Here is a 27,253-nt window from a genome sequence, read left to right as displayed (position 1 = left end):
CATTCATTGTCTCCATGCTGCCCCTGACTTTGTAATTGTTTATTATGATTTCTCACTGTTACCGTAATCATCACCCCCCGCAACCTCACAGAGAGTCTGAAGAACAGAAGCTGAGCAAGAGAATGGATGCCAGCAAATATGCAGTCCTGTTCTCAGACACTAATGGATGTCTGGCAGTTGTTAAGTAAAGCCAGAGTCTTCCTTTTGTGTTGTCTCTTTCTTTCCTAACACATTTCAAGGACACAGGTTCTGCTCTGACAAGTGTGGGTAAGCATCTGATCATCTTCCAAAAACTTTCCAGCAGAGTCTAAACAAATTTGCAATGTTACCACCCTTCCTTTTCAACCCTGCTCTCCTCTGTTTCCCTTGCCTTCTGTTCCCAAGGACACACCTAATGAAGAAGATTGTTCTCCGGGCATACAGCACATCCATCAAAAGAGGACAGGAACTATTTGCTAATTAGCAAACATGCTTTCATTGCCAGTACACATAAGCGTTTGGTGGTCATTGTAAATCAGAGTGCTGGACCAGGTGGGCCCAATCTAGCAGGGCTTTTCTTAATGTTCTTTAAAAATACTAGTTTATTTTAGGGCGACCTTGCACATTCCTTTTCTAATTTTTAATGCCTACACTTAAACCCTTATGAAGACCATGTAAAGATAAATAAAGTCTGCTAAGATCTGCCTCATTTCAGGTTCTATGCACAGTTTGAAAGCTAAAAGGCTGGATCCTGATCAAATCAGATGCCCTAAGGTTCTATGGAAATCCATAGCACCAGTTCTCAAAGTTGGGGGGAGACTGGAGAAATGTCATCCCACTTCTTTTCGGGTGGAACTAATTGAGTGTGACGGCCTAACTATCTCATCTTCTGTTTTTCTCCCACTTTCTTCATAGCCATCCCACTCTGGGCACTGAGTGGGTCTTAAGCCAGGAAATGGAAGCTAAGCATGTCTAACTCAATAGGTCATCCAACCCATAGTCTCTTCTTTCGCCTCTACTTTTCCATTTTCTGAACCACTACCTCACACGAACAAGAAGACAGGAACAAGAAGGCATGGCAGCTGGGAAAACAAGATGACTCTGAACTAGGGGACCCCAAGTTAATTCATGAAAGAAGATAAATGGTTGGGCTTGGGCTGATGTTGAGGAATACTTTTTCCAGTGTAAACGCTGGTAACAATTCAGCCTTCAGCTTCATCATTTCTTCTGGGTGTACTATTTAAATATTGCATCTCATTAATATGATATCATTCCTGGTTCTTTCTTTTTTTTTAATGCTTATTCTCTTTCTCTCCCCCCCCCCCCCCCAAACACACAAGTACCTCCAGCTTCATTGGAATTTATTACACTAGGTAACACCTGCTAGGAGCCTTCTATCACAAAGCTTTCAAAGGCAGATGGGAGCACCATGCTAATACCCTTCAATGACTCTGGGATTTAAACCTACATCCTCAGGATTAAGTAAGATCAACTGGAAATGAATAACTCTTTATTGCAAATAGCCCTACGTAATTCACCATATGGAGAATGAACCTTCCTCGAAAGGGGGATTCTACATCAATCCATCATTTCAGACAACACTTTCACACCCTCTTTGTATAGATTTAGTTGGGGCTTCTTCTTTTTCTCTCTCTCTCCCCTGCCTTCCCAGTTTTATCATCCTCATATGTTGTGATGAAACATTCCCTTCTTTAACCCAGTCAGTAAGCAAAGCTGTAATTAAATTTCAGTGCCAGCTCCAGTTTTGGGGGATCTTTGGGCAAATTAGCCTAGAAAGTCCCCCTCACTGACTAGCTGCTCTCTGTGTGCATATCCACAACTGAAAGGGGAAAGGGGACATAATAGGCGGCTACTGCCCAGGCATTTCCTAAACCACAAAAGCCACATATACAGGTCAGATTAGCAGAAACATTTGTTTGTTGCACACATTAGTCACTCAGTTAACGCAACATGCTCTGCCATGAAGAACAAGTAAAAATTATTTTTTTAAAAAGAAAAGAAAATTGACCAAACACACAGAAAGAGAGCCAAATATCACAGCACCTCAAACAATGCAAGCACAAATAACAGGCATCCCTTTGGTATCACTGCTATGGGGAACTGTAAAGACAAGGACCCAAAATGTCATGGGTTTTCCCTTTTTCTGCCCATGAAGATATTTATGTATGCATTTACTTACTTACTTACTTACTTACTTACTTACTTACTTACTTACTTACACACACTTCTGCAGAAGAGCCCAGAGTGATAAATGCATCTCAAATATGAACAAGTGCTAGTCCCTACCAATACGATGTTATCGTTGCTTTTATGATTTTTTAAAAAAAATCTTCTGCAGGGGGTGGGGAATTATTTCTCTTGATTCTGATGCCTTATGTAAGTATTGATCTGCTTTTAAATAATGGCTGGACCACGTCTGGGGAGCAGAGTAGATAGTAATAGGGGCTTGAGTGGGACCACCACCATCATTAGTCTTGGGATAGAAGTGATAGTGGGATGGTACAAACTATACCTTTAAAGTACAGTCAAAATACCTCTCCCCCCATGAATTCTTTGAGAGAAAGAACATGTTTTGAATATGATTTGAAGGTGCTGTGTGGATACAACCTAAAGGGCAGCTCAGTAACAGATTTAACCCTGGATGCGTAGCCAGACCTGGAATGAGTAGATGAAAAGGTAGGATTACTCTCTCCCAATTGGACCCACACTGACATCCACTGGAAGAGAAAGAACCTCGGACACACCTTACTTTGCCCAGAGTGCATTTGTATTCTAATTAGAATACAATCTAATTACTAATCTAAGCAACTTCTTGGGTTGCTTGTGCAGGTTGGATAGGCACTAAAGTTATTGCAGGGTTTTGTTCCAGATAAGCATATTTGAGATAAGTCACTTGGTTGTCAGACATCCATATTCCTGCTTCAGTTCTCCTGTCTCTTTCAAATGGTCAGCCTTGAGGACCTGAGCCCAGTTTGCTCAGATCCAGCCCTAGCAAATATGCTACACTGGGGCCCAATTTCTGTACATACATATTGCAGACATATGTTAGCCGTGTGTACAGCATTCCTGCTATATAGTCACACATTGTTAAGTGCCGTTGATTGAAGTGGAAATCTAGTCAAATCAGATATAGCTGGAAGGCAAATGTCTAAAGCTTTAAGTGCAAATGTTTATTGTAAAAATGTGAGCTAATTGAAGAGCATGTCTTGACGCTGAATGGGGATGAAAGCATGTAGAACATAAACTACACAATACAGCTACAATGGGGTGTGCTACAGAGGGTGGCCTTTCAATGCCATTTAATCCCTCAAAATTTAGCTTGCAATGCATTCAGTTTTTCTGTCAACAAGATCACCAAAACAGCAAAGATAAAATCCCCTCTCTTCCATTTGAATGAGACAGCTATCGTTGGCGACAGCACGATTTCGTCTAGCTTTATGTCACTCACAGCACAAAGCATCTTGGACAGCAATCTTTGTCAGGATGGAATTGTGTTAGGAAAAGAAATGGACACATGGGGCATTTCCCCCTATTTGGGCTGAAAGCACCACACTGTCTTGTAAAATAAACAGAATTGGCTCTTGACAATGTGCAATATGCCAAATGTTGGATTTCCTAGTGGAAAGAAAGATCCATTCTCTAACACACAAACAGCTGCCCTTAAGTAGTTAGGAGAAAAGGCTATTGTGAACACAAAACTCAGGGTGGATCTAGATTAATTCCAGAGAAGACAAAATACTGCCATGTTGTAGGAACCACTCTAAACACTGGCTAGGACTGCCAGCTCTTGAAATAAAAAATAAAAAATCTGGTCACCTTGGTGGGGTCTGGAAGCATAGCCCATTGCAGAGGTAGCCAATGTGTTGTCCCCAGGCATGTAGCATAGGGGGCGGGGGGCATAGCCCCAGGCACATGACTTTGAGGGGGTACAAACTAGGCACTGCCATGCAGGGAACCCCATCCCGCCCTGCCTACTGCCAGGGGCCTTTGGGCCCTGTCCTCGTCTTGCCGCCACATCCCCGGCTCCCTTGCTCAATGGTTGTCTGGCCAGAGTTGGGGGCATGCGCCTGCCAAGGGCCGTGTCAGGCAGGGGGCACAGTGTGGCCCTGTGAACCCTCCGTGCCCTGCACCTCCCCGGCAGCATCGGCATCAAGGCTGGGCTGGCGCAGCAAGTTCTGTTCACCCTCCACACCCTGCCCTCGCTCCTGCTCAGTGCTGGCCAAGCAAACAATGCTACTGGTTGCCGCCGTATGTTGTTGGAATCCAGCTCCCATCAACCCCAGTCACCATGATCCATAGGGAGGGATGGTGGGAGTTGTAGTCCAGAAAGTCACCACATTGGCTATCCCTGGTCCAGTGCAAAAGCTGCCCCATTCACCTATGGACAGTGTAGCCAACATACCATGCCCAGTGGAGTTACAGCAGAAACTCAAAGAAGGTCGTTCTCTCCATATTGTGGAATGACCTCCCTTTAGAGATACAACAGGAACCTACAGTACAGTTCTTCCAGTTGGTAAAATGTTATTTATTCATGTGGACATGCCCAGGCACCTTAGCACCAACTTGATTGAACTCCAGATATTCCGCTGTATGCTTTATCGTTCTTTTATTGCATTGGTTTTATTTTATAAAATGTCTTTTTTTTATTTTTTACAGTTAATGATGGCCTATAAATTATATTCAATCAAATAAATGAATGCAAGTAGAGTTATTACTGACTGTTCCCTGCTGAGAGAACATTCTGTGTTAAACCTGGTTTGGCCTTTTCTGGTCCATCTAAGAAAGATTTTGCTATGTTCAAAATTATAGTATGTCATGTAGCTCAAAAATAATCATCAGGCCAACTCTTTTCTGAGCCTCCTACAAATTAAAGCCCATAAGACACAATCTACAAAAGTAAGGGGAAATCCCAACACAGTATTTGGTGTGAAGGGAGTATGAGAATCTCAAATTGACCTTTCATGGCAGTGACTGACATTTTGGGCATGTATAATACTTGCATTATTCATATGGTCATCCTTGACCCCCAACACTGCCTGTTGCTTAATGCCATGCATATATAATGCAAAGTTTATGGGAGTCAAATCAGTATCTTCACACGCGACAAAGCCAAGATTTCTACTGAGCAATTCTATGTGACCACATAGACAACCTGCCATTTCAATATGCAATGATGATAAACTCACAAGCGTAGCAGTCACATAGCCACGACAATTTTAAGCTTGCAGAGATGTTGCAAAACTGCCATCTTAGTCCTAAGACAATTTGCACAAGGCATGCCAAGTGGGATTTGCAGCCCCTCTAAAGCTTTGCAGGAAATGTCATTCATTCTGAAAATGCTACACATTTGACTGAGGAATCTACACTGCGCCTTCCACTTGCCTTCCACTTACAATGATGGACTACCCAAACACAACTCCTGGCTCCACCCATATTATATAATTTGTCCGTATTTCCTGGAAATTTGGGCACAAACACCGCCTCCTTTTCTACCAGTTCACATCAGAAGAAACAAGATAGTTTGCTTCAAACCCAGCTTCTTCTGTGACCTCACAGAGTGGTATTCACATAGGTTTTTCTCAGAGCAGACCCACTGAAATTAATAGATCTAACGTCATTAAAACCAATGGCTCTGCTCTGAATAAAACTTAACTACCACCCACTAGGACTAGGTGGTCTTAGGCAACCTGCTTCTCCATTTGCAATATGGATAATATAATACTGACTTGCTTAGAGAGTTGCTGTAAGGGTTGCAAGGATGACACATTCGCACTTTGCACACCTGAAAGCGCTATATCAGTACTATCATCATTCACACAAAGCCAAGGACAGACATGCAGCCTTACTCCTCCACCCCTTCAACTTTTCAGTCCCCTAAACTGAAAATTGCCCTATGACCATAGTACCCCATCACCAGAGTCCCCCCACCTCAACCTTATGAATTCTAAGTGTGCAAGCCATAAGACTGGAGAAATAGAGCCTCATGCTGCAAATCTCATCACCATGGTTCTCATCTGTGTGGGCTTTCCTAGGGGTCTAGATGTGCTCCGATAAGAAGCTGAGTTACCCACACCCTGAACTCAGTCACCCCAAGATGGGAGCTGTTGAGACAGCTGTGCCATTCACCTCCCACTAAAAACAAAAGGGGGGAATTGCACACATCAGTTCCTGATGTAAAGTTATGCTGTTGTTGGAAGAGTGTTGCCAAAATGAGGGGGCTTAAGCTATGCCATGCTCACATCCCAATCTGCTCTGCAAGTATAACCTCTCCAGTGGAGCATGCATGCCGCCATACTGTGGGAGTTCTGCCAGCTGAGCATCATTCCACTGATGTGACTCCATCTCACAGGGGAGATCTCACCATCTCCACTGCTTCCTAAGGCTGCTCAGCCAGTATAACTGTGGTGTCAAACCAGCTCCCTAAATGGTGCAGTCTTTCTTCATGTACATACCATGCTAGTATCTATGCATCTCTGTCTCAATTTTCTTGCAATATGGGACACTGATAGAGAATTAAGGTTGGACTCGCATGCCTTCATGTCCCCAGGACACCCATCCCAGTAGCTCCAGAAGTTTCAGAGGAGATGCAGCTCAAACAGTGGGGCCCATAGAATGAGATGGAACAGAGGCACTTTTCACAGTTGATCACAATGTTATGGTGCATGATTAGCACTTCATAAAGCACATAAAGTGTCTTATTGTGCATGATCTGGAAATGCTCTCCATCACTAAATCCAGACACATACCCTGAATTAAAAGACAATAAAGACTAAGGGATGCCTTTTGTCTTAGCAGTAGGTTGCATGCATTACAGAAATGGTGCATTGGAAGCAATTAGAATGAATTCTTGCTAGTGGCAGGAAGTGGGTTTATAACAGAATCAGCTTAAGAAATTCCAGCTGTGTTCGCATTAAACACACCCTCAAAAGATCTAAACCCAGGATCAAGCTTTCCATGCCAACTAAGCCTTTATCAGGCCTCTGAAAGTGACTTTTTGAAGGAACGCCAGCCATGAAAACAACTTAATTGGTTCATATGAATAAAAGCGGCAAATGCCACTTTCCGCAGTGACAGTACTGGCATTGTTTCCTGCTGACTTGACATTTTGATTTCCAAGAATGCCGTGCATCTGTACAAACTCCAAAAGACCATTCCCTTTACTGAAATGAGGACCAATTGGTTAAGTTGGGGTGATGACAACAGGATGACGAAAAGGCTTCTTATAACATTACATGGTCAGAAAGTATCAGATTTGGACAGGGGCAAGAAATCTAAAATCCCACAGGTAACAGCTACTTGCATAATCAGCATTCTGTAGAGTAGGACACAACAGATTGCATAGATGGAAACGTCATGCATTAAGGACTCTTTTGTGCAGTGCTTCAGTCATCCCATGCATGTACCTGGGCACAGTGGCGTCATGCCTAGCCCTGACCTGGTGCCAAGCACGGAGTCCTTGGAGGATGAACCAGACACCTCACAGGTCAAGGACCTTGGGGAGAAAGGCTCCCCAAGCCCAATGCTGATGATTCCTTTGAGGAGCCCTCTGGGTTGGTACCCTAGCAAGAACCTTAGTACATTGGAGGAGTAGAAGCTGGAGCTGCCCCGTAGTTCACACTTTTGGAATATTCACACATCTCTGAATTTTGCAATGCTGTTCTCCGAACCAAACATTAAAAAAATGTATGTAACAGGGAAATGCACACAGAAATGCATACATTAATGAGAATAGCACACAAACATGCATTATAAGTTAAGTTGCTTACAAAAATACATATATTAGACAAACAGATACAGCATTGGGGTGAATGTGATGACTGGTCAATGAGGGAGGAAGAGAAGCCCAAACTAACAGATTTTTCCATCCAAAATAATGGAGAATACCCCAATTCAGATGGGGAAAAATTATTCCTTATTCCTACTCACCGTAACAAAGATTAGCTACTCATCCTACCCTTGAGCCAATTATTATTTCCAATGTAAGACTCCAGACTGGAGCTGTCAGAGTAAGCAGGCAAATTGAAGGAGTGGCTGACCCAAGGACTTGCAGTGGGGCTTTTCACTTTTGCTGGGAGCAGTGAGCCTCTGTAGCACAGCCTAAACTGCTTTTGAACTTCCCTTAAGTTTCAAAATCAGTTTGCCATGTGGTGTGGGATGCTGTTGGTTTAGAAAGTTAAGTAGAAAGCACAGCTGGGGTTATGGATCGAGATGCACCGTTCTCTGGATTGTGCCTTACAAGTACATTTTGCCTGGGTTTCTGGCAGCATCTGATCAGGTCCATCAGCAAGATGAAAATCATATGTTTCTTCCCTCCCCCCGCTGAAGAGGTCTGTGATGTGGTGTATCCATTGCAAGCCTAGAAGACCAGTGTTGATCTAACCACATTAAAAAGACCAGATATAGATTGTTTTATAGCTAGACAATCTGATCCAACCAATCCATCAGGGTTAAACCATCGTTAAAACCACCTAACAACATGCTGGATTTAAATTTGCAAATCTCATTCCCTTGCTCATTTCAGCTGGGCCACAAGCAGAGTAGCAGCAAGATTTATGCAGATGTTCAAAGAAGGAAAATATCTGCCAAATCGAATCTCCATCTATCAGATTATTCTGCTACTTGCAAAAGCTGCTGCCATAACAAACATTTTTCAAAAATATGAAGAATAAGGGAACATTCACCACAGAGCCAAGTTCAGGGTCAGGGGGAGAGAGACAAGGAGCCGAAGAAGACCACTTCATCCACATGAAAGATGAGGTGGTTTTATTTCCATTATTCTTTTGGAAACTCCTGGAATATGAAAGTAATGAATCCACAGCCTGAAAGAAATGATTTCTCCAATAAGAGACCACAGAAAACACTGAAGAGGAGAAAATATAGAGTTTTGAATGTTAGCATAGTGCATGCAGTATGATGATAAAAAATAAGGCAAGTCTTTGTAGGATATATTAGGTATAGGTAAATTAGGAAAATGATGCATCTTGTTCCTTTGCCTATGGCTCAATAGCAAAAGAAAAGAAGGTAAAGGTAAAGGATCCCTGGACGGTTAAGTCCAGTCAAAGGCAACTATGGGGTGCAGGACTCATCTCTCCTTTGATGCTAGCAGCTCAGTCTACTTGAGGTGGCCCAATGGAACTCCTATATGCTGTTCTTCCAGCTGTCAATCTTCTGCACAGCCTGAGTTATCCATGCCTTGCCACTTAAGAATATAAAAGGAGCCCCGTGGGATCAGAACAAAGGCCCATCGAGTCCAACATCTGGTTTCCCACAATGGCCTTTGAGATGCTTATGGGAAACCCACAAAGGTGATATGAGACCAATAGTCCTTTCTCAGTCGTGATTTTTTTTTAATTGAGTGGTTTCAATCATGTTCACATGAAACTCCTGTTTTGAAAGGTAGTCCAGTCCCATCTAAAGATAAGGAACTCGAAGAACGAAGAACATAAACAGTTAGCACCTAGGCAGCAGACTAAGCAGGTATGGGGATCACCTGGTTACAGTCTTCCCTGGTATGGTGAGATGCATTGTATTTCTATTTAAATGAAACAAACTAAAGGGTTTTTTTAATAGTTTTTTTAAACTGAGGTGTCATACTCCCCTTCCAACTCCTTTCCATTTCAAAAGAAGCTTGCCTTAGAATTTGAGGAAAAAGAGAGCCGCTGTTTCAGAAACACAAGCTAAAGGTCCCTGGAGCAAAGCACAGCAGCACTGGTCTTTGGATCCTAGCCTACAAGTGTATAATGTTGGATATGCAGAACAAGGGATTCTTATATAGGAAATGCATGGGGGGGACCACAGATCCCCCTCACTGCATTACATGAATCTACCCTCCATTATGCATATGATCAGCCCTAACTGGGTCAGTATAACCATGGCTTGGATCCAAAAGGGACCTGCATGAGCAAAAGGCTCTTCTGTTAATAGAAGAGACAGTCTCAGATTTCTGCTTACCCCAAGAGGACATTTGAATGAGCACTTATACAACACCAACAGCAATGCCTTTTGACCATTCGTTCAGGATGCCATAGTTAAAAATCATAATTAAGTGACTGCTCTGAAAGACTTTTTTTTCAAAACTCCTGCAATAATAAATTACATTGTTTACTTGTATTTTTCAGCAACAAAAAATAGGAAAACGTAATCAATTTGCAGACTTATGGCACCCTCTGTAATTACAGGTAACACACAGTTCAAACCACTCTGCAGGGAATATAATACTCTCTCAGGGTTGGGCATTTCAAGTCATTAAAGATGTCTCCTACTGCAAAGTTGTACTTGGCCTGCGGTCTGATCTTTACTGCAAGATGTTCTGATCAGCAAGAGAAGGGGAAGGTCTTCAGTTCAGTTTGCATTTTCACATGAAACTACCTAATCTGCACTGCCTGAGCCAATAAGTGAATTGAAACACAGAGATAGCTCAAAAATTGCGCTTTTCCAGATTTTGTGATCCAGTTCTTCAACCAAAAACATACACCACCTGCACATTAATGAAAATAATGTACCAAACAAATTTATATTGGGGAAAATTGCTTGCAAAAATGCTTGGGTTAGTTCAAAAATGCATATATTAGAATTCTGCACAAAAATGCATATGGGTTTTTTATTTTGTGAAGAAAAATGCAGATTGATGAACTAGGTGAACTGGACTTAAAAGTTGGAAAAATGAGAAAGCAACACTGGCAGATTTTTACACCCCCAGTACTGGTTTACAATGCCAGCTCAACAGGAATGTGTTATTTGTCACATAGAGCTGTGTTTTTCCCCCTGGGATATACACAACGGCTTCTGTGGAAGTTGTCGAAATAAGCTCTGAGCTCTTCCAACATGTAGACTTTTGTGCCCAGAATGTCACCGTGAACACGTCCTGCTGTGAGGCATTTATTACCAATGTTCACAGTGTAGTCAGAGTGTTTGGATATTAGGAACGCCTCTGACCTTTGCCTTTCTCCTTTAGAAGGGAAAGAGAAAGAACTATTTACCCAAGTCAGCATGGCTTTTCGCTGCAAGGCCTAGAGCCTCAGACAGGGGGAGGAAATGAAGAATTCAGAAAAGTAACCAAGGTACTTGTTTCATCGGGCTTTCTTCACATTAGTCTTCTGGTCAGGCTCAGGAATGCCATGGAAACTCTGAATTTTCTGGAACTAAACCGTAAGTTTTCCCTGAGAAAAATGACACACACACATACACACTCTTTCACTTACAATATCAGGATAGGTACTCGGGAACATAAAGCTGCAATCTAACCAGCTCCAGTGGGTTCTCCCAACTGTAAGGGTCTTCAGAAGGAATTCTTAAGGGTGTATTGGTGCAAGGGGAGGTGGGCACCAAACAATGTTGAAAATGTTCTTCTATTTTATTTATAATCCCTATCCATGATGCCAGAAATTAGATCCCTGAGGCTCCTTGAGCAACAGCAAGATTGTAGTCGTAAATCTGGAACCAGCATACATTACATCAGATATGGGGGAACGGAGACCTCCAATTGTTGGACAAAAACTCTCAACTTCTCTTAGGACCATCAGCCATGCTGGATGCCCTTCAGCCTCAGCCAGGAACATCTATCAGCCACATGTGAATCACTCCACCATTCTGCGCGTGAGCAACCCTAGCAGGATCAGGATGGTCACGGCTTGGATTCAAAAAGGTTGAGCACAAGGGGCAGTCTCAGATTTCTGCTCCCCCTTCATTTGATTTCATGCCACACACCCCATCAAGTGCAGAGAAATTTTGGTTTTTTGCACCCCTGGAGGTTGTGACGTTGCTATGAGAAAAATGAGCTGGAAAAGTTGTTCTTGCGATCCTAGCCTGCAAGTGTGTACAGGCGGACCCAATGTGATCCCAAGCAAGTGTGCAAACATTGTGGATTTTTTTTTTAAAGGAATGACTTGATTTGGGCTAATTATGCCCATTATTATCTGGATTCGGTAAGCAGAGCTACACTAAGCACAGAGACAAAACAGCGAGACAAAGGAGCAGATTTGGGGGGGGGGATTTTCTTAGACAAAAAAGAGCTATGCGTATGGATTTTTGTACAGTCCACTGTTCTAGAAGAAGCAAAGAGGGGAAATGGTTAGAACTAAATCTCCTGGCTAGAGTTTATGTGGATTCACTTGAGCCAGCAGAAAGCCACCAAGATTTTAACGGGAGAAAAATCAGATAATTCTGAAGATGGACACTTCATGACACTGTGAACAGACAGTAACAAAGAATGGTTGTCTGAATGCACTTTAAAGACACGTCCTTAAAATTTAGATACAATTTTAATCCAAATATAAAGCTTACTCAATAAAGCAACATGCCTCGATTTAAATGTGCTTTTAAATTGACTATGCAATTTACAATATTCCCAACGAGCCATCAAAACAAAAAGAAATGTGCATTTTTAAAAACCCCTTTATTTCCTTCACAGCTCAGCATTCTGATTTCTTTTGGAAGCAACTTTAAAGGGGGGGAAAGCTTGACCACAGTCTCCCTGACCTTTTCAGCAAAAAAAAGCTTCTACTGGCTACTGGCTTGTCATCAACACAAAGTGCCCCAAATAATAAATGAATGCTTTATGAGCTGTGGGGCAACATTAGCATTACAATGCGGGATTGTTTGGGAAAGAGGTATATTACTGTTGCTCAGGGAGATAAAAGAACGTCCCTCAAGGGTGAATTAAAAAAAAGAAAAGAAATAAAGAATGATCCATGGGGGTTATATTAAATCTTTCTTTAAGATGTTGACACTTGGGGAAAGTGCTTTGCTTTGCTCAAGTGACCTTCCCTGATTTTTAATTGCTTTTAATGAAGTGAGTGGGTTGCTTGAAATTTTTTTTAAATGCTAGGTACAATCCAGCTGAAGCCAAGCTCTTTAAAGTTCTCTTGGTTTCAATTCAGAGTTCAGTAGCATTTTTAAATGGTTGGATTGTCTCACTGTTTGCTTATTTGACAAGGATAATTGTATAAAAATGCTTTCATATATTTAGAGCTGACCTGGCAATCGTTAACTATTTCCTGTGCAGAACAGAGAGCAAAGATAGAGCAGTAGGTGAAAAAGCTGCTCAAATCAAGATGTTGTGGATAAACACAAATGAAATGCAGGCTACGAAGCCGAGATCACGGAAAGGATGGTTTTCGAGTCCGCAAAACATTTGAGACTAGCCTGTGTTGCTGAGGAACCAATCAAAGGACCCAGGGTTCATATAACTTTTAATCCATCTATTTATTAATTCATTTAATCAAATTTCTACACTGCCCTTCATCCAAGGGTCACAGGGTGGTTTACAATATAAAGCACTAACATGCATACCATAGTAAGAAAAAAAACAGTACCCCCCTTCCCCCCAGTTTTAAAAACCATAAGATTATTTAATTAGCCAAAGGGCTGGGAGGAGGAGAATATTTCTGCCTGGCATCTAAAGACATATAATGATGGAAACAGGCAAGGCCCTCCCTGGGGACAGCATTCCACAAATGAGGAGCCACCACAGAAAAGGCCAGTTCTTGTGTTGCCACCCTCCAGACATAGGCCAAGCTAGGGGGTTGGGGGACAGCTGCCCCCTAAATCTAGTAAATAAATAAGAATACTTAACTAAAAGTAGAAATAATCAGAATATTTGAAATTGAAATGCTTGCTGCAGTCACTTGGATGATATTGTGTCACATTCTAGCGATGCAACTGGCAGCCCAACTTGTTTTAGTTTGGATTATTTTAAAATAAGGTGATCTTGTAATTTGATAAAATAAACTAGTTAAACACAAGGGAAGTAAAAAGGAGAGTTTCTTAAAGAAAAGTATTGTACTGTGCATTTGAGCAGCATGATATGACATTGTTCTCATGAACGCTGTTCTTACCATCTGGACAACATACTTTAAAAACAGCAACTTAAATTTTTCATTTTACAGGAGACACCTGCCACTTTGTGTTCCAGAGAACACCAAACATGTTCCTTTTCAAAAGTCTTTCACAAAACTGTTAAAAGCGTCTCCCTTAACTGTTAAAAAAAGTCTCATACTCCTTTGTAAAAATGGAAAGGAAAATTGCTCTTGGATTGACATTTTCATGTACACAACTCAGATCATGTTCAAGGAAAATCTTTGAACATCACTAATAGCTCTCCTCAATTTATGGCACAGTTAAAAGAAATCCAGCCTGTTCAAGACAACTCCTTTTTCTACAATTCTTCCCACCTTTTTTCTTTGTCTCCTTGTGAATTATTATTTTTTGAAGGATACCTATACTAAGAGGTTTACATTATCAATATTTCTTAAATACCAGGATGTCAACAGCTCTGTACTGGGGCCAAACAACAAGGTGAATCAGGGTTACTTCACCCTCTCTAAGTCAAACCAGAAAATCAGTGTCCTCACAAAGCCTCAAACTGCCATGTGGTTCCATACTCTACTTTTCTGTACATTTTCTCTCTGTGTTTTTTCCTATGTCTCTGCATTTCTCTCCTCTAGATCCATGGGCTTTGTGCAAGGTGAAGTGGTGTAAATACTTGCTCTGGGTGATTTATGTTGCTGTTAAAGCAGAGCTTCATTTTCCTAAGCATCTAGGTCCTCTGGACCCTCCTTCATCTGAGCTCCTGAGCCCTCGGCCAGTGCCTGACCTGGCCAGCTGCTGCTGCTGCTGCTGCTGAAGCTGTGCACCACAATTAGGCTTGAAAGAAGTGCTATTGGCTACAGCAGAACACTTTTTCTCAAAGTTAGTTTCAGCAGGGTGGAAGCGATACTGCACTGACTGGGTGGGGAGTCCCAAGGTTTTCTCCGGGGCATCAGGACACAGGGCTGGTGATCCCTGAATTACAGCTCTGCATCTGCCCAAACTGCAGCTTGCACCAGTTCAAACCATCATAGAGTGTTCTATACAATCAATTCACACTGCCTTTGTAGCTGATCATCCACTCCTTTAAATTCTGATCACTTGGGGAAGCCTATCTTTACATATGAATGTGTTATTGCATGACGAATATACAGTTCCAAATTTTTGTGGCTGTGATTTTTCTTCTATGATAAACAAGCCCAAGTCCTCTGTGGTGTGCCAAACCTTTTTCAAAATTGAATTTCACAGATACGCTAGTAGCTGGGCATCCCCACTCTACTGATACTCTATACTTGTACACAGATACAGTACAGATATGCTTAAATATGCAATGACCAGCCAAATCTCCCCCCCTCCCCCCCTGAAGCCTATCTGGAAATGCTGGTACCTTGTGCATCTAGCAGAATGGACCAAGGAACTCTGCCCAGATATTTCTGTCGAGCCAACAAGATTACTAACTTGAGTTGTTAAACATGATATGCTTAAGATATAAAACTTTGCTGGTTCAGGGCAAAACACTATGCAAATATAGTTCCCAGGGGCACCTACGCCAGTTGCCAGATGTCTTCTAAGTGTGAAGATGGGGATGAGGTGTCAGGGTTGGACAGGGGAAATTTGGAATCAAATCTCCACTCAGCCATGAAGCTCAGCGGGTGATCCTGGGTAGTCACAATCTCACATGATTGTTGCAAGGATAAAACGGGACCGATGAACAATGTAAAGCACCCCAGGCAGTCAACTGCCAAGCTAAAAATATACTAACTCGGCTAACTAGCTAGCAAAACAGACACACCTTGGGTTTGGGCTGAAGCAGAGAGACACCATGAACACTGGCAAGAACTGCCCTCTCGTTGCCATCACAACAATGAGTCTACACAGCTCAAACGTTATGGAAAATATAAGCGAAGAAGCTGTCATGGTGCCTAGACTTGACACCTTCAAGGTAACCTACCTTTCGCACAGTGACCAGAACAAAAAAGGAGGAAACGGAGGGAAATTTGCTCTTTGCCCCCTTGAAACTGCGCTTGCTGTTTGCATGTAATGAACAGAATTCATATAACAATATTGAGTTTGAAAGCATAGGAGTATATGAGGCTGCTTTACGTATACTGCGACAGACCATAGGTCCTTCCAGCTCACCGCTGCCAGCCTGATCAGCAGGGGTTTGTGGCGGTACTTAAGGACATAAGACATAGGGTCTTTCCCCACTCTTTACTGTTAAAGAAGCCTTTCTCTGGACTTGTTCCCTGCAGAAAATAAAACCAAACAGGGTCAATTGTACACCATTGTGTGGCTGCACCCTAATTTTGGAACCAGCTTCCCAGGGAGGCCTTACAAGCATTACAGCACCCCTCTAAGCATGTTTTTAAAAGGTGAAGGTACCCCTGACCATCAGGTCCAGTCACGGACGACTCTGGGGTTGCGGCACTCATCTCGCTCTATAGGCCGATGGAGCCGGCGTTTGTCCGCAGATAGCTTCCGGGTCATGTGGCCAGCAGCGCATGGAAACGCCGTTTACCTTCCCGCTGGAGCGGTACCTATTTATGTACTTGCACATTTTTACGTGCTTTTGAACTGTTAGGTGGGCAGGAGCTGGGACCAAACGATGGGAGCTCACCCTGTTGTTGGGATTCGAACTGCTGACCTTATTGGCAAGCCCTAGGCTCTGTGGTTTAGACCACAGCGCCACCTGCATCCCTCCTAAGCATGTTTACTCAAAAGTAAATTCCTTTGCATTCAACTTAATCTCTGGTTAAGGGCATTTAGAGTTGCAGCCTGAAGCGCAAACATAACTCCCTTTTATTTTCTTGTGCAGTGCAAAACTTCAAATTCCGTGATGTAATTTCCACTTCCGTTGTCTCAGTTACCTACAGCACATTCCTATACATGATTATGCAGAAGCAAGTCCCACCATGTTAAGTGGAACCTATGTCCAGGTAAGTGCATAGGATTGCAGTCTTAGCTTTCTTTAGAAATCAGCTTAAATGTTTTGTGTTCCTGTTTTTAAGAGAAAGGCCATTTGCAGCATTTTATAAAGGGCATGCATGCATTAGCGGATGAAAACACACAAGGGTCATTTTCCCTCCACTACATTTCAAGCTGCATTTTACATTGCCGTACACCCCATCACTCAATTACCTGATTGGTTTCCCTACACCTGCAACCGCTGTAAACTCCTATTCAATGAAGCTGTCCTCTGCACATGTGCAACGGTTGTTTCAAATGGACACACCTCAGCTTCACTGCAGCTTACATTTTTTTAACCTGATGGAAGCTGCTTTGAGGGTAAGCACATCATTCAGAAGTATTTCTCAAGAAACTACAGGATACCTACGGACGGGGGCTAACGTCATTTGCACTTAGCTTCAAACACCAACAGTGGGAGCACACGGCAGCCGGAGTAAACACTAATGTGTACACAACAAAAGGAATGAAAGGAAAAGATAAATATGCATTCCTGGGTTTCATCTAGATTTTGCTATCAGCATACAAGTCAGCTGGGGTGGCAATTTTAAGCAGAGAATAATGAAGCACAAGAGCAACCTTCTAGACACTTGGGTGACTGTAGCAACAGGGGAGCAAACAGCCAGTAATTAAAATGGAATGGGGGTGGCAGAGAACCTGAATGGATTGACTGACAGAAAGCCTGATCCCATTTATTCCTCTGGTGTTTCTTTCTGTTCCGTTTATTACCTCTGGATTTTCTTTTCTTTCTTTTTTTCTTTACAAGCTGAATGACTCACACATTCATTCCACTTAACAAGTGGTTTGGATTGTATGGGCTGCTGCTACATGCGCTTGGCAGCTTGTGCTTTTAAGATTCGCCTGAATTTTGTGATCGCTGGTAATTCCTTACATGCCCCAGAAGATACACATGTAAAACAGAAATCCAAACAGAAAGCATATTTGCTAGCCTTACGTTTTATTCACCCTGAAATGCAGGCGTTGGCAAGAAAGTCGAGAGACACCACACACACACCCTTTCTTTTTTTTTTTGCAGAAATACAGACAATTGACTACTCAAATGACACATGGGATCATCAGTCTATTGGCACACAGCCAACATGCTATTTGAGACCTTCTAAAGAGAATGCTTCAATGGTTAACACACAGCTAGACACTAATTATGCAGTTTTGCTCTGTAAGTGGGTAAGTGACAAAAATCAACAGCAGCGTTTGGAGTCTATCCAGAATGTGCAGCAACCCAGGCTCAAAGATGATGAAAGATTCAGTTTGCATCCATGCCCAACACAATGTTGATAGGAAACTTTCATATACATGTTTCCCCACTCCACATGGACACCTGGGTCAGGATGAGCCTGGCTGCCCACCAATATTAACATGCATTCAGCACGCTTTGATCATACCAGTATACTCGCTCCCAAATACACCTGATTTAGCTTCAAAGTCAAGTGAATCCATGGACATAAGGACCTGCTTTAGATCAAATGGGACCAGTGGTCCATCAACCTCAGACGTCCATGGTTCACTGGTCCCAGAAAGAGCTCTTCACTGCTCTCACAAGTGGATGGGGATATTAACATTCAAACCTAACACTCCCACTTGGTTCAAGGTAAAGACACATTCCTTTCTGACAGTTCAGGATCTTTCACATTTAACATTTTGCAGTCATAAAAGTTGCCACTTCAAAAATGTGCTGGGTTTTGTACACAGATAGCTTCATTTTTCTTTTCTCAAAGCATGCAAACCACATGTAGTATACATATTTCTTTTAAAAATCCTGCAAAATAAGGGCAGTCAACAGCTGTTTTGAATTCTGCATTTGTCACTGCTTCCCTCCTAGGCTTTCAGGAACAAAAGACCACATAAATGGACCAAGGAACAGCATGAACAAGGAGACCCGGGGGGTGATGACAACAGCATGAAAAACCCTTTCTAACATGGAGAAAAATATTTTCCTCTGAGTACAGGAGAGGGAGCAGCAAAAAAAATGTTTTGAACCTCCCTGGGATCTTCAGATGTATGGCAGTATACAAATTTAATAAATATTAATCATATTTATTATTAAATATATGAGGGAAACTCTCACCTCAGCTGATACAGGAGCAAATACCCAGATGCTTAGACAGTTGAGGTGATTTTAATCTGTTTTAGTATTTTAACTTTGGTGTGTTTTTAAGTGTAGTTGTACATTTTTTTCTTGATTTTATCATTTTACCTTTTTGTAATCCACTTGGAGGTTGTTGTTGTTGCTTTTTACAATCAAACAGTGTATAAATGTTATGAAATAAAAACAAAATGTGCAGGTGACCCTCTTCTCCTGCCCACACACTCCAGACTTGTGTGGTATCAGGCCAGCAGATTTTAAGTGGCACATCAGCAACATGGTGTGTGGAAGTCATACTTAACATAACATGTAGACAAGGGGTGGTCAACATGGGGCCCTTCAGATGTTGTTGGGCTCCCATCTACCCCAGCCAGCATGGCTGAAGATGGAGGATGATGGGAATTGGAGTCCAACAACATCTGGAGGCCCAGCTCCCATTTATATTCTTGGGAAGCCACTGCCAACTGCGGCTTCCTTGCATATGTGCCTTCAGTGAAACACACAGTTAATGATGTTTGCCAAGTTTGCAAATATTTTCTATTAGGAATGTGCTTCTCATACAGAGGTTTTATCATCTCAGAAGCAGCTCTACTAGCCGCTTGAAATGCCTCCATGTATATCCTCCTGAAGGCATTCCCATTTCAAAAAATAAAAGGATCCAGTGAATACTCAGGATTACATTTGTGCTAAAGTACCTTTAAACTTTTCAAAGTCAAAGAACATGCCACCCTTTAACCTAAATAACCAAGCATGCTTTATAAACGTTGGTAAGATCAGACCTAAGGCAGAACATTAAACTTAGCAGATCAAGCAAGGCAAGTTAGGAAGATGAAGCCATAATTTCCTTTCTTGCTTAGTTACTGGTGAAAAAGGAACGAAGACAATGTTCTACAATAACATTTGCCTAGGAATGTTTATCTGCTTTCTTACCATTGAATGTTAAGAACACCCTGGCCTGCGGCAGCGAAGATCCGTTTACAGTGCAAAAGAAAATAAACAGCCCAATCAACACTTGGAGACTTAGAAACGCCATTATCTTCAGATGCAAAATGTAATATCCAAGATATGAAACCTAAAACAAAGCACAGGGAGAGAGAGAGAGAGAAAGGTCACTGGAGATTCTACGCATTTTGCAAGATACAACGTCCATAGTATGCAATGTCATTGGAAAGCATGTTTGTACCATTTTCTCTAAAATGAGAAAAGCTTGGCACAGGCAGCAGCAAAATAAAAAAGCACTGGAAGTAAAAAAAGGGGGGCTGCAGTAAGGATTAGTCTCAGTTTATTTCAATAAGGATGATTCCCACCTGCTGGAAAAATAATTACGTTAAATGTCAAGGCAGAGCAAATCAAGGCCAAGAGATCAGGTTTCATGAATGAAAACGTCTTGATATTTTTAGACCTGTCTTTACTGTGCTCTTTTTCAAACATATATATATATATATATAATGTCTAAAGGACCTACTCTGCTTGAAGAGACCACAATAAAAACTTTGGGGTGGCGTTAGCATTCTATAAAACAAAGGACAGAAAAACGCCTCCAGGCAATGCATGCAGCCCAGTTCTGTCTGGAGAGCTAGAGAAGGATGACTAACTAAGGGCCTCCCCCATCTTTTGCACAGGGTACAAGTGACACCTGAGAAGGCTGGAGGCAGAAGGAGAAGATTTCTTGGCTGGCAGGCTGCCTTTCACCCAGCAAAAGGCACCGGTTAAGGGGCCCTCCTTCAGGACGCTTTGCCTCCCAAAGCCTGGAACTGGCACTGAAAGCGTGTGCTCCTATAAAGCCAACAAAAGGATGAACACAAACTTTAAGAGCAGAGAGATCATATACTCCAGGCTTGTCTCTTGAGCAATCAGACATCCACTGTGGCTTTGGCAAGATCTATTCTTGAACAGCTCAGCTAAAGACCAAATGTTGCTTCTGCATAAATAACCCCATATCAGTGAAAACTGAACAGCAGAGCCATGGATCAGCGACAAGTATTCAGGCTACTATAATCCATAATACAGATTATGCACATTGCTGGGTAACATGCAAAATGTACATGCAGACTATACATGTTCATTGGGCGATGTACAAAATGCCCTCTTGACTGGGCAGAATCCCCTATAGATACTGTCAGGTTTTGCATAGTCTCTAGCAGCTTTGATATCTACTTTCTAAACATTTTACACAGTGTAGAGAAGCTACTTTGAATGAACATTATCTATTAGCCTCGTACATTTTAAAAAAGAAATACAGAGCATCATTTTCACCCAATAAATAGACCATTACAGCCTATATATAAAACAAGGGTGCTAGTTCCTGAGGGTCCAGCCCTTTTGGGGCCCCAAAATATTTTGGGTGTGGGGTTCCAAAAAGCACTGAGGCAAAGCCAAGCATGGAGTGGCTCCAGTAGTTGTCTCCTTCTCCTCCTGCCGCAGGTGCCAGGAGGAGGCAGAAGAGGAGCTGCCAGCCTTTGAAGCTTCACGGCCACCACGTTCAGTTCTGCCCCCAGCTCCTGCCGATGTCGTAATGTCACACGCACTGCCCCACCCCAGTCACCCTCATAAGCTGGCACCTCTGATATAAAATATTGCATATAGCCAGGAATGTGTGGTGGTGAATTACTCATTCGTGGATTTACTCATTCATGGATTTACTCTTTTGTTTGTGGGTTTTAAAACTCAAAAACTGTAAGTGAAGCAGCAAACGGATTGAAGTCCTAGTGTCTGCATATTAGGCTGAAGAGCAAGAAAGAAATAACTTACAGCCCTAAGAAACCGACAGAATAGATGCCACTTTGAATTCGTCCCACTGGCAGCTAGCCCATTCATTTGGGCTAGTTCACCACATCAATCAGGGGGACTTTCTTTGTCACCGACAACCAGTACAGGGCATGATTAAACCAGCCTCTATGTGGTCACTGTATAACATGCACTGCCATGTCACTCAATGCCATGTCACTGAAGCAGATCACATCCCCTGCAGATAGTACTATGAAACAGGAAATGGGTTTCTACGTATTTAGAGAAAAAGAGATGGTGGCATAGAGAGAGACTTGGGAGTCTTAGAGCATAAGTTTTGCTCATCCACAATGCTTGATAGAAACGTCAGTATACCTCTCAACTTGATGTGCTTCACCAGTTTGTTACCAAGAAAACCCTCAAGTACACCACTCTTGAATGCGAATGCTTTTAGGACTGATATGGAAAAGGAACAGTTTTTGGCCAAGATTTTAATCACCTCTTAGAAGTGCCTCCAGCCATTTTTTCCACAGGAGCAGCTGAATCACTGCCTCCCATGGTTGCCTATTGAAAGAAGAGCAGAATTGCCTGGACTCTGAACTGGCTTTATGATGCTACCAGATAGACAACTTCCAACAGGCTGCATTCTAACTCCATGCTGCCATGCTGTTATCAGACTACGTACTTGCTCCCCAACTGGTTGGGATTGCATAACTAGGAAGAAATTGTGCAGGTTTAAACAGAAAAACAATGTTGAAGATGTGCTGCAAAAGACAAAAAAAAAAAAAAATGCTGAGGAATTTCAAGGGATACTATAGTCCCCTTAAAACTGAGAATTTAACACCAAACATGTTTGCATGTGTAACTCTGGCAATGTTCTGGAGGACTTGCAATGCACGGGACATTGTAGAACATGTGACTATGAAAAAGAGCTGTGCTGGAACTGGCCAGTGGTCTGTCTCGTGTCTTCAGCCTGCCGCTTCTCGCAGTGACCACCAACTAGTGCATCCTCCTGGACGTAGATGCAGGACCTGTGCAGCTCTTGCTCATTTCAAGAGGGCTTGAGCAAGAGTACTTTTTAGAATAAGGGCAGAATTGATCTCCATTTCACTCACCACTTTGCCCTTTGTAATTCACATGTATAATTCAGGCATTGTACACATAAGACCAATGTGCGAGCAGGAATTGGGGCCACTCGGAGTAGCCACTCTCCTAATGTTGCACTTTGTTGTTTAAACCTGGGCAATTTCTTCCCCAACCAACTGGGGAGCAAGTACCTAGAAACTTAACAAGGCCCTTTGGTCCTGAAATCAGTTGACTTTGAGGCAAAAATTACTTCGGGAACAAGCCCATTGATTTCAGTAGCGTTGTTGCAGAATGTGAGCTGTTTAAGTGCCCTAAGGTTCGCACCCTTTGCTGCACAGTATTAACTTCCCACTGCAGCATGCGGGAGCCGAAAGCACTCTGCACCTGCCCCTTAACACTGTGAACATTATACTCCCCAGAGTGTTGACAGCAAGCCATAAGCTTTTTATCCTCATATTACATGGATCATTCACAGCCTCCGAGTTCTACTGGGGCAAACTCAAGGAGATATATTTTCCCCCCTCCGTGCACATTTAGACTTCACTGTCCTTGAAGGGAGAGAACACCTGCTTCAAAAGAACCACAGCAAATCCTTTTGCACAGCGTGGCCAAGGAGGGTGGACTGATGTGACCATGGCCAGTGCATGAGCCAGAGCAACAATTTAGGCTGCAGTCTTAATCGCCACACTTAGCAGCGAATGGGTTGGGGAGTGCTGGGGGCTGAAGCGAAAGGCTCATAATCCCACTTTCAGCCAGCAAATCGCCATGCGCCCTCCATCATTTGAAAGGAGCGACAGGCTGCATCAAAGTGACCTGGAGAGAAATGACGCCTGACACAACCATTTCCAATTGGCAGTGACTGATGGGGACTCCCAGCGGCCCTTGGACATGCCCACTCAGTTAGAGTGGGATTTCTGTATTCCCTCACGAAGCTGGCACACCCTCAAAATAGCCCTGTTTGTTTCCTCCCATTTTATACCTGGGGTTCAGCAAAAGGATCCATTTGGAGTGCAGGTCAAGTTTCTCACCTTACTTTCAAATAACATTATCAGAAAAAATGCACAAATACCACAAGGAAGAAAAAATGTCTCAGTGCCAGTATTGACAGGTTTTCCCAAAAAAGGGTTCAGCTTTGTCGTCAAACCCCCCCCCCCCCGCAAATTACTTCTGGCATATCCACTAGCTGATAGGATACCCTTCACTATCATCTTTTTGTCTTTTCTTTCTTTGGCAGGGGAAGAAAATGCTATTAAGTCCCATTAAGATGGCTTTGTTCGACCCAAACAAATGGCCAATTATGCTGAACTTGCAAGTTTAATAGAAGCAACAGGATTAGTATTCCACAATTGTCAAATGTATTCCTTTTAATATATTAAGGGAGAAGAGTGATGGAGTTATGCAATGCGCATTCCAATTATATTGGAAAGAAACAGTCACAACAAGTGCTCTTTCCAATTTATGTATTCTAATTTAATTTAGGATGTGTATGGCCAAATTTTACTTGTTATTTTCTATTTCAGCTTTGCTTTGCTATGCTCCACTGACGATCCCCTACGAAACCATTTTTTTTAACAAACAAATAATGTGGGCAAGACTGCAATATCAGGCACAAGTTGAAACCGAATGGGGCTTACTTCTGAGTAAATATGGATAGCATCAGACTGAAGGCTGCAGTATTATAGGCATTCACTTTGGAAAAAGCCATATTTAAAGCACAGTGAGATTTACTCCTGAGTAAATATGCAAAGCACCAGTCTGCACGTGACACTGCTATGTTATTACAGCATTATGTGCCATGTGAATTTGAGGGCGGAAACAGAATTTTTGAAATAGTCTCTTTTTTAAATTCCATTCTTTCACAGAAAACCATATCGTTTTAATTCACAAAAAAGAAGCATCGCTATTGAGCTTGCAGCCCAAGTGAGAACTTGATCCTCCCTAAAACCAAGGCAGTAAAATATTCGCATGTGTCTTAATAACGCGCGATCTCTCCCGGCAAGCAGGCAGATCCTTGCAGAAGCAGAACGCCCAAGGAAAGGGAGAGCCTTCCTGATCCCGATGCTCATTGCTCCTCAGTTAGCAGACCATGAGGAGGAAGAAGGGACCTAAGGCGCTGAAGTTCAGGCACTGCTCGCGGGGGAAGCGGACGGAGGGGGAAGCAGCAACCTTTTGCCTGCTGCTTTTGGAAAGCGTTTTGCAGCTTCACTGGGAAGGCAGGTGTCAGGCGCTCGCGCCGGCACTAAGCGGGGGGGGGGGGGGAGAGAATTTGTGGAAGGAAAATAAAAATATTCACACATTCAGCGGCTGTGAGAAGTGTGTGTGTGTGTACATACACACAAAGATATTTTCACATACACAACGCGCACATTTTCTACACAAACACAATATTGGCGCCCACTAAGAGTTAAAAACAACAACCAATAACCAGTCCTCAGTTTCCTCATCCGTTTGCCAGGCTGAAAGGGAACTTTCCATTGTACTCACCGACCCAGTGAAGGGCTGAGTCCTGAAGGGGCCCGGAGGTGCCCAGCGGCTCCGGTTTGGGGGAGCGAAAGAAGACTTTTTAAAATCCCGGTGCTCTGAAACCCCTTTTTCCTTTCCTAAGCAGAGTCCCAGCTGGTGCGCGGCTGTTGCGAGAGGAGGAGTCGGCGCCGGATCCTGGCAGGTCCGCGGAGCCTCTTGCGCGCAGAGCCCCGCGCCGGAATGGCCAGCAGCGGCGGCGCGGCGCGCTGGAGGCTGCGCTTCCCCCGCCCAGGACCCGCCTCACTCGCCCCGGCGCTGCCCACGAGCCTTTGCAGACATCCCTGGCGGAGCAAATCGGCCTCGTCAAGAAACGCCCGAAGCCCCACCTACGAGGAAGGAAGCAGCAGGGAGCGAGGGAGCGCGCGAGTCCGGGGCGCCTTGGCCGGCGGGCAGGTGAAAAAGCCAAGCCCGGCCCGCCTCGCGCCAATGGCAGAGTGGGAAGGAAGCGCAGGAGCCCCCCTTCGGGGACGCGGGGGCTTCAGCCCTCGGAAGGAAACGTTTGAGGGGGCCGGGACCCCACCAAGTTGAGGAGCGCTCCCACTCCAACAGTGCGCGTACATTTTCCTCAAGTTGGCACCCCTGGAAGGAACCCCAAGGGTCATCTAGACCAACCCCCCACAATGCAGGAATCTCCGAGCATCCAAGACAGATGCTTAAAAACCTCCAAGGAAGGAGAGCCCACAGCCTCATGAAGGAGTCTGTTCCACCCTTGAACATTTCTTACTATCAAAGTTCTTTGTGGTGTTGAGTCGGAATCTCCTTTCTTGTAACTTGAAGCCATAGGTTCAAGTCCCACCCTCCAGAGCAGGAGAAATCAAGCATGTTCCCTCTTCCATGTAACAGCCCTTGATATACTTGAAGATGGCTATCATATCTCCTGTCAGTCCCCTCTTTTCCATGCCATGCTAAACATTACCAGCTCCTTCAACCTAAGGCTTAGATTCCAGACCCTTGATCATCTTGCTTGCCCTCCTCTGCGCACATTCCAGCTTGTCAACATCCTTCCTAAATTGTGGTGCCCAGAATTAGACACAGTATTCCAGGTGTGGTCTATTGCATAAGATACCGCTGCTGGGCTGCAAACCCCTGGAAGTAAACCTGGAAGTAAATCCCATAGGACTTTAGGATTCCTATAACATCCTTAGGAATGGCTTGTTTTCCATTTGTTATTGGCTCAGAGATACAGCAGGATGGGTTTAAACCCAGCTGCCTGCAGGACCTTGAAAACAGACAGATTCACTTTCATCACAGACTCCCAGTGATCATTTTTTTTTCCTTTCCCCAAAGAAAAGATGGCTTTCCATTCCCACCCCCATATTATTTCAAGGCTAATCTGTTGTGTTGGGACCTCTAAATAAATGTCAAGTTCAGCTTCCAGCAGCAGGCAAGCTTCTGAAAGCAAAACTTCAGAGTAATTAAAATGAGCAATAATGGCCGGTGTGTATGCAGTCGCATGCCTCTCCTGTAGACCCTCAAGCACCTCTGCCAGCCCTTCAATCCTTCAGTCAATTCGCACCTCCCAGCCATTGATTTCTGCAGCCAGATGGCATTCCAAACAGTTGCAAAGGACTTCCTTGGATCCAGGGCTCCGCTTCAGAACTCGATGCTATGAATGCTGGGGCTCAATCTTAGAACAAGCAAAAGAAAGAACACCACTGAGCATGTGCAGAGTGCATCGTGCTCATTTATAATCAGCAACCAAGTAAGGGTCAGAATCCATAACACCAAAAAGGGTTGGACAAACATCAGTGCCATCAAAAGCTTTCAACGCTTCAAAGAGTTCCCAGAACTTTGAGCAAACTCCTGCCTTCTCGCTCCAATAGACCAAAGGGGTTAAAGTTGGTATGGGAAACCTGCTCCACTTTGGATGTCATCAGACTCCCATTCCAGTCAACCCCAGCCAATGTTGTTGGCATCCCTCTGTTTCATGAGACAATGGAGTGCACCTCTGGGATGAAGTCAGCACTGAAGTGACCCCCCCCCCCCGGCACAAGCCTAGGCAGTAGGTACGGTCCTGAGCTGCCTAGGTGACACAACCTCCCT

The 27,253-nt window shown here is 43.4% G+C and overlaps 1 protein-coding gene across 1 annotated transcript in view; it reads right to left on the bottom strand.

Annotated features, from left to right (window-relative positions):
* The window catches only part of SEMA3C (semaphorin 3C), a 122,398-nt gene extending 97,115 nt beyond the window's left edge, over positions 1-25,283 (bottom strand). The window contains exons 1-2 of the mRNA XM_053404663.1: positions 25,172-25,283; positions 19,805-19,946 (exon numbers count right to left, since the gene is read on the bottom strand). Of these exons, the coding sequence (XP_053260638.1) occupies positions 19,805-19,907 (103 nt within the window). The 5' untranslated portion in view covers positions 19,908-19,946; positions 25,172-25,283. The remainder of the gene's footprint in view (positions 1-19,804; positions 19,947-25,171) is intronic.
* Positions 25,284-27,253: the final 1,970 nt, after the last annotated feature.

The sequence above is a fragment of the Podarcis raffonei genome, chromosome 10 (assembly GCF_027172205.1).
Source record: "Podarcis raffonei isolate rPodRaf1 chromosome 10, rPodRaf1.pri, whole genome shotgun sequence".
NCBI lineage: Eukaryota > Metazoa > Chordata > Lepidosauria > Squamata > Lacertidae > Podarcis > Podarcis raffonei.
This window is presented reverse-complemented; position numbering and strand designations above follow the sequence as displayed.